Raw genomic sequence first — 13,043 nt, forward strand, 5'->3', positions numbered from 1 at the left:
TACTGTCAAAGTTTTATTTAATCATTTTTGCTCACAACTGAAACTCGGGGAACTCAAAGTTAACATCCTTGCCTGTGAGCTTCTTATAGACACCAGAAAAAGTTTCAACCTACAAGGAAAGAAAAAATTCATCACAAAACTTTTAAACATACACATTCCGCTGGAAGCCTGACGGTTTTGTGAGGCTGTACCCTGTGTGGTTTCTCCCCGCAGCAACCAGGGACTGGTGCTGGGGACGGGCTCACCCCCTGCGCTAAGGGACAGGGTTCTAGTCACATCCCGGAGCCGGAGCGCGGCGCTCCTCTGGGCCACGCAGACAAGAGTCGTGAGGGGCCCAGGGGTTGTCCACATTAGCAACACTTCACCAGGAATGACGTGAGGGGACAGTCCTCTCAGATTCTAACACTACCAAGATCCCACCCCCAAAGGATGTAACCACTTACTAAAAGAAATTCCTTTACTTCTAATTTTCCTATTAATTTAAAAGGCAGAGAATTCCGATTTTCAAAACCACCCCCACTATAAAACCCGTCGTACAATCTGCAGGGAAGCAGGCAGAGGTTCGGATGGGAGCGGGCTGGGTCACTCCTCCTGGACCTGGTGGCACAAGGAGTCGGTCCCGCTGCTTCCCCCGACCCCGCACAGCCTCTGGCAATGCCGCCGCTGACCTTGTGCTCCACGTTGTTCTGCTGCGCTTTATCCAAATGGACCTTGATGAGCCGGCTGCCGTCCAGTTTCACACGGATTCTCTTGCCCACAATCTCGCTTGGGAACACCAAGTCCTCCAGGATCGCGTCATGCACAGCTGTCAGAGTGCGGCTGAAAGTACGCGGGGACAAAAGTAAGACGCTGCGGGGGCCTGCCCTCTGGGGAGCCCCTCCAAAGCCCACACGTCAACAGCAAACCCCAGGTTTCTGAAACCAAACTGACACCAGTTTTCAAACAGGACGCGTACACTTAACGGATCACACGAGAGCCGCTGCCACACCAGACGGGGTAACACACCCCACCCCTACTGACTTGTTCCGGAAGCGCGGGGATCTGTTAACCACAAAACCGTACAGACTCGCACACACCAAGTCCCAGGTGACCGTCTCCAGGGAACGGAGGCTCACGAGGGCTTCCCCTTTCAGGCGCTCTTTGGGTTTCTCTCCACTCACGATTTCTCAACTAAAATGCTGCAGAAGCTTCTTTACGTCTTGCTCATGTCCAAAACCACCCCCTCCAAGGCTGCCAAGTTCATGTAGAAAACCTACGATCGCCCCACATTACTAGGCAAGACCCTTCTAGAGGTCTCCATGGCCTCCAATACAGCTCCAAGGCTCCTCCTCGTTCTCTAGGCCAAGGGACGCACTGCTCCGTCACCCGCTGTGATGGCGGCCCCACCTGGAACCCCGTCTTCACCCCATCACATAAACTGCCGCAGTGACCTCACTCCTCTCCTGGTGGCACTTCGAGTTCAAAACCCATCTGGCTGCATGGCAACAGCAAGATTCGACCAATTCCAAGCACTGGGGGGATCTGCCGTGTCCAGCAAGACGCCAAGAATGAGAGCGTGAAGAGATGGTTCTTTCCAGTGCTTCCGGACCTACCCTGCCGTGAGAACTCATCCAGAACGCCTCACGCTCAGCAGATGGACGCTGCACCCCACGCGCTTGCAGTTCAGATCCGGCAGCTCCCAGTTTCTGGGGGCTCTCAAACACCTGCAAAGGTCTTACTGCTCCCAAGCCCACGGGAAATCCACTTCCCAAAGCCTCCATCACCTTCCAGAAAGCAGATGACAGAGGGCCCGAATGATCACTGCCACCGTGAATTACTAGGAAGGCACACAAATGCGAAATTTGCCAACTGTCTCCTTTAAAACAAATCCACAGGCCATCCAAGCCAGCCTGAGCATCTCCTCAGATTCCAACATCAGCTTTAACGAGGGGGAGGTCAAGGCCACGCAACTGGGCATCCCCGGCCGCAGAGCTGAAGGCCGCAGCGGAAAGGGGGGGAAACCCTGCTGAGACGAGAAACCAAACCAGTCCATCAGGACCTGTCCACGCAGGAGACGTGGAGCACTGAGGACGGAGAAGAGGTCGGCAGGCGGGAGAAGCGGCCGAACCGCTGTGCCTGCCGCCCAGAGCCTGCACACAAGGCCCCGATGTGCAGAGGCCACCAGGAAGCCAGGCAAGCCGTCCCCTGAGCCCCTGCGGAACACACATGTTTGGGATGGGAGGGACGGGGGGCTGTGGGTGGGCTGCTCCGCTGGAGCCAAAGCAAGGGTTCGTGTTCAGACTCGAAGCAGGAATTCGGCCTCTGACAGACCAGACGTTCTCCATGGTCTCCTCACCAACTACCCAGAAAAAGGTCCCCCGATTCTCATGGACTCCAACTGCCCACAAAGCAGGTTCAAGTCCTGCACCGGACGACTCAAGGTCCGGAGCTTGGGCTCCCGTCCTTCCCGGCTCCCCAGCACCCTCCCCACCGGGACATCTGCCCGCAGGAGCCCCATCACGACCTCCCGGGGTTTGCAAGCCAGACGGGGCGTCAGAAATCCCAGCAGCACCGGCAGTGGCTGAAACCGCACCTCCGCAGGCCCTACGGCCCTTCCCTTCCTTCTGGGAGACGGCACAGCAGCTGCAGACGCGCGGAGGCTGCCCAGCCGGCAGCAGACGCAGGCCCACGTCCTCCCAGGCTGGCCCACAGGGCAGCCCCCCGCAGGCATCCGAGACCCGGCTGTGAAACGCCGCAAGGCCCAGCTCAGGAAGCCGACGACGCTGGGCACCTGAGTTTATGGCAAGTCACCCGTCAGCCAGTGGAGCTTCAAGGACGCGATGTCCTCAGTCACAGGAGCCCTTCAGCCTGGAACACCCGCCTCATTCCTCAGCCTTAACTCAGGGCAGACGCCAAGCAAACGGGCCTCCCAGCGCAGCTGCCAGACGCCCAAGCGCTCAGGGCCTCGCGCCGCAGCAAGCGCCCGCAGGGTCCGCAGCCCCCGCAGCCCCGGCCACACCGAACAGGCGTGTCGGGAGACAGCAGGTCCGTGTCTGCCCTGCCTGCTCCTGCACCGGATTCTCGCCCTGCGAGTGTAACACACGCGGAACTACAGAGAGCCGCTCCTCGGTCAGCACGCCCACGGAGGCGGTCTCCGGACGACGCTGTCCCCGCAGAAACCCGCGCCGGCCAGGAGTCCCGAACGGACCGTTGCCGCACGGTCGCCGCACGGTCGGCACGGAGCCCGACGGCCGGACCGGGGCCCCGCGCGGGGCCTGAGCTCAGCACCCGGAGCGGCGAGCGGAGATGACCCGCGGGCCCCGGGCGGCGGCACGGCTGGACGCCAGGAAACCCTCACCTCCTGGGGCGCTTCTGCTTGTTCTTGGTGCGGCTCTTCCGGGTGGGCTTGGGCAGGATCCTCCTCTGCTCGGCCGCCGGGTCCGCGGAGAGAAGGCCTTTAGTGCGCACAGCCCAGGCCTGCCCGCGGCGTCCGGTCGCGGCCGAAGACGCGCTCGCGGGAGGACGGCCGTCGGCGGCCAGGCCCAGCGGCCCGCACCGCGGGGACCCCCGCCCGCCCCCCCGGGGCCCGCCCGCGACGCGACACCTGCGCGATGAAGACCACGTGCTTCCCGCTGAACTTCTTCTCCAGCTCGCGCACCAGCCGCACCTGGATCTTCTGGAACGACTTCAGCTGCGGGACGGGGACGAAGATGATGATCGCCTTCCGGCCGCCGCCGACCTCGATCTCCTGCGGGGCACAGCGCGTCACTCCCGGCCGGGGGCCCCGCGGCGGCCCCGCCCCCCACAGCCCCGCGCGGCCCCGCGCCAGCAGCTCCCGCGCCTCACCTTGGCGGCCGTGATGTTGAGCTCCCGCAGCTGCGCCTTCAGGTCGGAGTTCATCTCCAGCTCCAGCAGCGCCTGCGGGGCCGCGGGGCTCAGCGCGCTCGGACGCCGGGTCGCGGGGACGCGGGGACGCGCTCGACCGGCGGGGACGCGAGGACACGGGGACGCGCTCGGACGGCGGGGACACGAGGACACGGGAACGCGCTCGGACGCCGGGAACACGGGGACGCGCTCAACGGCGGGGACGCGGGACGCGAGGACGCGGGAACGCGCTCGGACGCCGGGGACGCGGGGACACCGGGACAGCCGCGCACGCCCCCCGCCCCCGCGGGCTCCTCCGGGACCGGCACGCCCACTCCCCGGCGTCCCGCGCTGGCGGCCGGGGACGGGCCACGCCGCCGGGGCACTGGAGCCGCGGCCGGGGACGGGCCAGGCCGCCCGCACGCCGCCCGCGCGCTCACCTGGGAGATGCCGGACTCGAACTCGTCCGGCTTCTCGCCGTTGGGCTTCACGATCTTCGCGCTGGAGCTGAACATGGCGGCTGCCCCTGCGAGCACAGCGCGCCCCGCTGAGGCGCCCCCGCCCGCCCTGCGCCCGGCCCCGCGCCACCCCGCACCAGCCATCGGCGGACCCGGCCCGGGTCATCGGCCGCATCCCCGCCGGGGGAGCAGGACCCAGCCATGGAGGCCGAGCTCCGCCACGCGTTCTCCTCACTGGGACGAAAACTCCAAGAGCGCGGGGGCCGCCAACCTACCTTGCCGAGAACGCCGGCCTAGGAAGAGGCCTGAGTCTCGCGAGAGCTCCTCAAATCCCGGCGGCGAAGCGGAAGAGGCGGGAACAGTGCGAGAGAAACCGGAAGGACGAGTGAAAAGCGGTCGCAGCCTAGACCGTCCCAGGAAGACGCTCCGGGGGCCGGTGCGTCGGTCTCGCTCCTCCGCCCGCCGCGTGTCCGGTCGGCGGCGCTCGGCGGGCGTGGCCCGGCAGCGGCGCCAGCTCCGGGCCGGCGTCGGGCGGGGGCGGCGTCTGAGCGGGGCCGGGGCCGCGCGAGCAACTCCGTCCCGAAGACGACGTGTAGAAACACTCAGTTAAGGCGAGGACCCGTCTCCCCGCCGAAGCCGCCGAAGGAACCCGACAGCGGAGTCCGGTTGCGCCCCGGAGAGCCTCGGCCTTCACGCCCGACGGTGTCCGGGCTACAGGCCGGCCGCCCCGCGGGCTCCTCCGGGACCGGCGCGCCCACTCCCCGGCGTCCGCGGAGCTTCTCTGCGGACGCCCCACCGCGTCGGGGAGATCCGGCCGGCCGGTTCTCCGGACACTGCGGCGCCAGGGAGCGGTCAGCCGGGTCGCGCGTCGGTCCCTGGGAGCACGCGGGCTTCTCCCCGGCCGGCTAGTGCCGTGCACACGAGCCCTGACACGAGCTTCTTCACCGCCGAACACCTGGCCTTCCGAGCGCACCGCGACCCAGCCCAGCTCGGACCGTGCTCAGACCGGGGTCGCCCGCTGCTCCACAGAGCCCCGGCTCCTCTGACCGGAGAAACGGGATCAGAGAGCGGAGTCTGGGCGCCAGGGTACCGAGTGTGATGATCTTCAGTAAGTGCGCTGAAGTCCTATGACCGGGGCGCCGGGGGCTCCGCGGCTGAAGCCGCTGCCTTCGGCTCGGGTCATGATCTCGGGGTCCTGGGATCGAGCCCCGCGTCGGGCTCTCTGCTCAGCAGGGAGTCTGCTTCCCCCTCTCTCTCTGCCTGCTTGTGATCTCTGTCTGTCGAATAAATAAAACAAAAATTTAAAAAGTTCCTGTGACTGATTACTAGCCTTCCTTGTGTATCTATGACCTTATCGTGCTTTCCACGAGGGGAATAAAACAACACATGTCCCAGAACAGCGATTTTACATCTTACACAACCCTCTCTCCTCCCTCTGTCCCTCCCCCCAACACTTGCATGTGTATGTTCTCGCTCCCTCAAATCTCAAAAACGTCCTAAATGTTGGGGCGCCTGGGTGGCTCAGTGGGTTGAACCTCTGCCTTCGGCTCAGGTCATGATCTTAAGGTCCTGGGATCAAGCCCCGCATCGGGCTCTCTGCTAAGCGGGGAGTCTGCTTCCCCCCCTTCTCTGCCTGCCTCTCTGCCTACGTGTGATCTCTCTCTGTCAAATAAATAAGGTCATGGGGCGCCTGGGTGGCTCAGTGGGTTGGGCCGCTGCCTTCGGCTCGGGTCATGATCTCAGGGTCCTGGGATCGAGTCCCGCATCGGGCTCTCTGCTCAGCAGGGAGCCTGCTTCCTTCTCTCTCTCTCTCTGCCTGCCTCTCAGTGTACTTGTAATTTCTCTCTCTGTCAAATAAATAAATAAAATCTTTAAAAAAAAAATAAAAAATAAATAAATAAGGTCATGAAAGAAAGTCATAAATGTAGAACTGGAACTTCGATTTCTCAGAAGACTTTGGGTAAACGTAAGTATTTAATGCTAATCCAGTTGAAACTTCTTAAAGCCAATTAGGGATGTTAGAAAGTATGATCAGAGTATATAAAATCAAATTTTTAAATACCTGGGAAATGTGTTATATATTATACCTTTAAATCCTATCCAGCATTTCAAGTAGAAATTTTCCCATAGGTTTACATTATTTTCAGATTGTCTGAATCCTGCTAGAATTGTTTCATAAAAGACACCAATATGTGTAAATTATAACACAATGTAATTGCAATGAGTCTCGTGTTTTACATCACAATTACATAAATCTTCAGCTATTTAAAGAAAATGCTTACTTGAAATCAAACATGTCATGTCCTGAATTCCCCAACTATGCATTCATTTGTCACTAAAACACAAAATATTTTTTAAAAATCAGTGTTTCTCCCATTTTAACATGCAGAGGAATCACCTGGTAATCATTGGAAGATACAGGTTCTGATTCAGAAGTTCTGGGCTGGGGCTCCATATTTTACAGTTGTAACTTGCCCCCAGATTATGCCCTTGAGACTGATCAGGGACCACAGTGAGTAACAAGGGGCCAGATGTCAAGAGGAATTGCAGTAGTAACGGGAAACCAAGAAAGATCCCTTTCAGCATGAAGGAAATGAATTAGAGAATCTACAGTTTCGTCCTAGAGGAACCAATAGACTCTGCCCGGGTGGTTCTGGTCCAGGACAGAATATTGCAGGGGTGAGGGTGCAGTTAAACACCAAAGATATGTTCCCCTTTTTGTATCTTAGCTCTCCGTTGCGTAAAGTCCCCATTTAAAGGGACCCCTGGGGTAGGGGATGTGTAATGTCAGCACCTGAGGCAGAAAGCTTAGAGGTCAGACAGAGGAGCGCACCCAGACTGCAAAGCTGCTCCTTTCCACACGGCTGCTCCCCGTATTACTGATAAAGTGACAAGAGTTACCGCAGAGTCCTTGCAAGTAAAACAAATTTATGGACCTGTCTGACCGATCAAGAATTAATGGATTGAATTTAGCAAAAGATTTCATTTCTCCCCACCACTTACTGCCAGGGTTTTCAAAATCATTACCCGGTGGCAGGTAGGGAGCATGGGAAGGAAGTGAAGTCGGAAGCCTGCGACGAGTGTGAAAACCCACGCATAGAATGAAGCAAGGTCACTGGCTTCTGGAAGGTCTCAATCACTCTTCCCATGTAGCAGTGTCTGATCTGTAGACATGGGTGACCTATCAGGTGGATGAGAGGTAATCGTTCAAATACGAATATTTAAGATACAGAGAAGTTCACTTGATTTTTATCATAAACTGATACTCTATTCATCTTCAACATATTTCATCAAAAGCAACATCACTCTCATGAGCCTTCATGAAACATACAGGATGAAAGAAGGAACGTGACATTGGGAACACGCTAGTGTATCAGACCAGATTAGAAACTGCATGCAGTGTTCACAGTCCCCCCCCCCCCCCACACACACACACATGGCGTCATTATCTCCAGTTTTCAGATGAGAGAACAGACTTGAGGCAACTCACCGAATGTATCCAGGTAGTAAACTGTACAGCTGGAATTTGCTGTCCCGTGTGTGTGAGCTGCACAGGTCAGGGCTGGGGGAGAACGGGAGGGGTCTGGGGGACAGGATTCACGCACTCCAGTGTGCTCATCCTGTGCACTCCACAAGTCCCACAACCCTTCCGCGGGGCTAGCACACCAGTAACTACACCCCCATTACCAAGGGCCTGCGGAGGTTGAGGAAGGTGACTGACAGCCCTGTAGACCTGCTGGTCCTCCGCTACCACACTTTGCTGGTATTGTTCTTGGTAACAGGTCATCTTTAGGGAGATACCAGGAGTCCTTGTCTCTGGAACAGACTGCAGTTGAAATGCCCTCTGCCCAGTAACCATGTTCCTGGGGCCCCATGGGGGCATTTCCTGCAACTGTTCAGACTGAGACTGGGAACCACCCACAACCAGTAGGAACCTGGGTGCCTGTGTTAGGGGCGAGCAGGGGGCAGGGGCGTCCCCCACATGTGTGATGCTGAGGGGCTTACAGTTCGCGTCCTTCTCCGGTCAATGGTATTTGCACTTACCACCACACCGTGGTCATCATTATCTTCCTAACTCACTCTTCTAAAATCAATCATTAACATCTAAAAGAATAATTTGTTAAACCTTAGAAAGTTGTTGGTTTAGTTTTTGCTTTTTTTAAAAAGATTTTATCAACAGCGAGAAAGAGAACACAAACGGGAAGTGGGAGAGGAAGAAGCAGGCTTCCCGCCCAGCAGGGAGTCCGATGCGGGGCTCCATCCCAGGACCCTGGAATCGTGACCTGAGCCGAAGGCAGATGTTTAACGACTAAGCCACCCAGGCATCCCTAAAAAGAGTAAATTTCAATCTTCAAAGCATCGTTGAAATTCAGTAAAATATTTAATGTACAAACTAAAATCTGCTCTTCATTGTTATTTCTGTCATCTCTACACCCCACATGGGGCTGGAACTCACAACCCTGAGATCAAGAGTCACACGCTCCTCCCACGGAGCCAGCCAGGTGCCCCCAAAATCCGTCAGGGCCATTTCACTAAGTTAGAACACAAGTGATCACAGGAAATGACACAGTGAAGTAAGGCAAGTTCCAGTACGACTTCTCTGTCTTCACAGTCACTGAGCTGCCCCTGCTGGCTTCAACAAATGATCCAAATGCAAGAGGACTCGGCACCTAGAGCTGCACCCAGCCGTGCCGCAAGACCAGAGCCCCTGAGCCGTGCCCTTGTCGGGGAGTGCATGCCTGCGGGAGCCAACTGGGTCACTGCGAGTTCTCTGGGAGTACTGAGATGAGGAACTGACCCTAGTGGCAAACCACACCTCATCCAGATTCTGGATGAGCCTGACTTCTAGGGGGTGACTGTCTTAACCCCAGGACCTCAGGGCGTGAGCTGTAAGATCCTGAATGCAGCAGGTGATCCTTGTGCCCCATGGGTGGCTCAGAGGGGATGGAGTCTGGTGGGCTGCTGTCAGAGTGGCCAGGCCCATGGAGAGAACCCTGGCTCTGGGGCTCCACCTCTCTTCCTTGATGAAAGGCAGCAAAATGAGCTCGCTGGCTTCTGCTCTCACCTTACGGCCCCCGGATTCCTCACTGATGCTGGTCACAGCTTCAAGTTAACAGCGAGAAGATTGCGGACCAAGTTCCAGTACCAGAATTAAGTTGGCGACTTTGGGCAAGTCATCAAAAGCTCCTTGAGCCTGCCTTCTCTGTCAAATAAACCTAAGGTCTGCCAGGACTGGGGTGGGAAGCAAACAGCGTGCCAGAAATGAAGCAGTGCGGCTGGCTACGAGGGGAACGGTGTCCTCAACCCCGGGGGCGGGGGGCTGCCAAAACACACACTGCTGAGCTCCCTGCTCACTTCCCCTACTCTGCCACAGAGCTGGTGGAGTTCCAACCCTGCTGCTGTGGGGCAGGACCCAGAATTCCCATTGCTGCCAAGCTCTAGGTGATGGTTTCGTGGCTGGTCTGAGGGCCACACTGTGAGAGCCATGACAGGTTTACCAGGATGGGTGCTGGGCTGGGGCCTGAGTACTGGCCGCAGCCCTGCCTGTCTGCACGGCTGTGGGCAAGGTACTTGATCACTCAAAACCTCAGCTTTCTCATCGGAATACAAGATGACGTTAGTACCGCTCTGTGAGGGTCGACGTATGTGGCTGTGCGCATAGAGTAGTACTTGGTATAGTGCCTGGGACATTGAGCTGGCTGCCCGAGCATCTGCTCTGACGGTAAAAAGTGATTCCACAGCGTCTGCACACTGCAGGTAGCTAATGAACAAAAGTGTTTCTTCCAAAGCAACGGATGGCTTCATACACTTACCTATCCCAAACTGCACATTTTGGGAAATCCTAATGTGTTTTACAGAAGCATGTTATAGACTGGTAGAAATTTTTATTAAAAAATACAATTTGCATGCAAAGTATAAATAGGAATTACAAGCACAGAGTTTGAATATATTATTTTTCATGTGTTCCTATGTTGATCTATAATTATTTTCTAGGTCAGCAGTTCCAAGGATGTTGGCCTCAGGACTCTTGAACTTCTAAAAGTTATCAAAGACCTTGGAGAATTTTTTTTGTAGGTTATGACTAGTGATATTTACCACGTGGAACATAAAATGGAGAAAATTTTTAAATTATTCATTAAAACAGTAAATGCACCTCAAGTTAATATAAGTAATATGCTTTATTAAAAATAACCATATCCGGGGCGCCTGGGTGGCTCAATCCGTTAAGCGTCTGCCTTTGGCTCTGGTCATGATCCCAGGATCCTGGGATCGAGCCCCACATCGGGCTCTCTGCTCAGCAGGAAGCCTGCTTCTCCCTGCCTCTCTGCTACTTGTGATCTCTGTCTCTCTCTGTCAAATAAATAAATAAAATCTTTAAAAAAAACCAAACAAACCATATCCCCTGCCCCCAACGTGAGAAAAGTAGCAGTGATTTACGTTTTGCAAATGCTGGTAATGTCTGATGTGGAGGACACGCCTGTCTACCTTTAGATTACGGCTTCCTGCACGCATGTGTAACTCACGGAGTATACGTTTTCATTTATACAAAGGATGTCCTATCTCCACGTGGGGACTTGCTTTATTGAGTTAGTATCATACTGCTAATAATTATGCATAATTGTGTCAGTGAAACCTAGTTCTCTCATCTGGAATGCTGTCCAGTCTCACTGACTTCTGGGCCGGTGCTCAGTGCCGTCTTGAGAATGGGCCAGCGTTTGCCCAGGATGGGTAAATCACATCCACTTGGAGCCAGAGTTTAAGATCGGAAAGATTTTCGGGCGCCTGGGTGGCTCAGTGGTTAAGCCGCTGCCTTCGGCTCAGGTCATGATCTCAGGGTCCTGGGATCGAGTCCCGCATCGGGCTCTCTGCTCAGCAGGGAGCCTGCTTCCTCCTCTCTCTCTCTCTGCCTGCCTCTCTGCCTACTTGTGATTTCTCTCTGTCAAATAAATAAATAAAAAAAATCTTAAAAAAAAAAAATCGGAAAGATTTTCAGATGAGCAATTGGTTAATGAAACAGCAGAAGAAACAGTTTTGGAATTATAGAAAGCCACATGGGCAATTTTCGTAGCATATTCAGATATAACCTGCAACTTTAGCAGGATGATGCGCGCTCTGTGATAAAGGACCACAGCCAGCCAGTTTACATGGAGAAGAAAGTCCCAGGTGCATCTGAGCCCAGGATCAAGGCAGTGGGAGGGGCAGCACATCGACAGGGTTCAGCCTCCTCTTCCCCGGGGCAACACGATGGGCACAGCTGTGTCATGACCTGTACTTCTGTCAACATTTCAGAGCAGGCGGACTATGCCAGCTCAGAAGACTTTTGCTCTCCTCCCACTGCCCCAGTCAGCCTCCTCACCTGGAACCAGGTCTTCCAGTGCCGTCTGCGTCCCTAACCCAACCTGTTGCCACCCAGACAGGATGAGCTTGTGATGTCTCTGAGGAAAGCACGTCTAGAAATAAACTGTCCTAAGTGTAGCCTGAGCTCACCCAGAGGCCACCGGTGCTCCATGGCCTCGAGTGAAGACAGAAGGAACTGCAGTAAAAAGAGGGGCTGCTGTCACCCTGAGAGCAGGGCCGTCTCCGGGCTTCACAGCCACACGAGAAGATCATGATCAACCATTAACGATTTTTAGGGACAATTTCTAAATTATACTTTAAGGTTATTTGTTTTTTTAGTAAGCTCTACAGCCAACAGAGAACCCAGAGATCCAGAAGCCACGCTCTTCCGAGTGGGCCGGCCAGGCGCCGCAGGACGGCTCTGTGCGGGGCGGGGCGGGAGTGCGGTACTAGCAGCAGCGAGGAAGGGACCGCAACCCGCTCAATCTCCGTGAGGAAGGCGGAGCTGTGTGCGCGGCCGCGCTGTGAGTTCGGACACACACCTGACCGCCCTCTGCTGCCCCTTCTTCCCGCGCTCCGCCCAACGCCCGTGGGCGAACTCTCCGCCCTTCAAGGCCGTCTCCCGCGCGCTGCCCGCAGTCTCCCGGTCCGAGTCCGCCCTGCGGGGCCGGCTCCCTCGCCCGCGCGTCCCCGTGCCCCGCGTCCCCGTGCCCCGCGCGTCCCCGTGCCTCGCGTCCCCATCCCCCGCATCCCCGTCCCCGCGCGTCCCCGTCCCCGAGCGTCCCCGTCCCCGCGCCCCCGTCCCCGCCCCCGCGCGTCCCCGTCCCCCGCGGACGCCCGCACTCAGCCCGCCGCACTCAGCCGCGCGTCCCCGCGCCTGGGCCGAGGACCGCAGGTGTCCGGTGAGGTCGGCCCGACGGAGCGCCCGGAGGACACCAGGGTCGTTGGATCACCGAGGCTTGTCCGCGGACACGGCTTTTCCGAGAAGTGGTTTTGCTCACCGCGCGAAAAGTCAAGAAGCAGGCAGAAGCTAACTAACTGCTTTTGCCACTAAATTGTCCCCCTGGGTCCCAGGGCACTGGCTTTGGCCACGCACCCGCGTGGGTGGGCGCTCCCCTTCCCTCCGGCCGCGGCTCTCTCTTCCGTCGCCGGTGCCAGTCCTCCGGCCACGACGGCAGTTAGGAGGAAAGCCACCCGCTCCTTCAGCTGCACAGCCCGGACTGCGCGGAGCGACCGGGACCGGCCGGCAAACCGCCGCGGGGCGCGGAGCGGCGGGCGCAGGAGCCTCCAGCCGGCCCGCCCTCCCACCCCGCCCCGACCCCGCCCCGACCCCGCCCCGACCCCGCCCCGACCCCGCCCCTCCTGCGGCCCCGACCACGCCCCTCACCGCCCCGCCCACCCCAC

General features: G+C 57.4%; 1 protein-coding gene across 1 annotated transcript; it reads right to left on the reverse strand.

Annotated features, from left to right (window-relative positions):
* RPS7 (ribosomal protein S7) lies at positions 1 to 4,730 on the reverse strand. Its single transcript, XM_059132779.1, has 7 exons — positions 4,577 to 4,730; positions 4,284 to 4,369; positions 3,826 to 3,897; positions 3,584 to 3,727; positions 3,338 to 3,402; positions 669 to 819; positions 1 to 109 (listed from the first exon to the last, which is right to left on the reverse strand). The coding sequence occupies exons 2-7, from the start codon at positions 4,356 to 4,358 to the stop codon at positions 32 to 34; spliced, it is 585 nt and encodes a 194-aa protein (XP_058988762.1). The 5' UTR covers positions 4,359 to 4,369; positions 4,577 to 4,730; the 3' UTR covers positions 1 to 31.
* Between the last annotated feature and the right edge of the window lie 8,313 nt (positions 4,731 to 13,043).

This window comes from Mustela lutreola, chromosome 9 (genome assembly GCF_030435805.1).
Source record: "Mustela lutreola isolate mMusLut2 chromosome 9, mMusLut2.pri, whole genome shotgun sequence".
Classification (NCBI taxonomy): Eukaryota; Metazoa; Chordata; class Mammalia; order Carnivora; family Mustelidae; genus Mustela; species Mustela lutreola.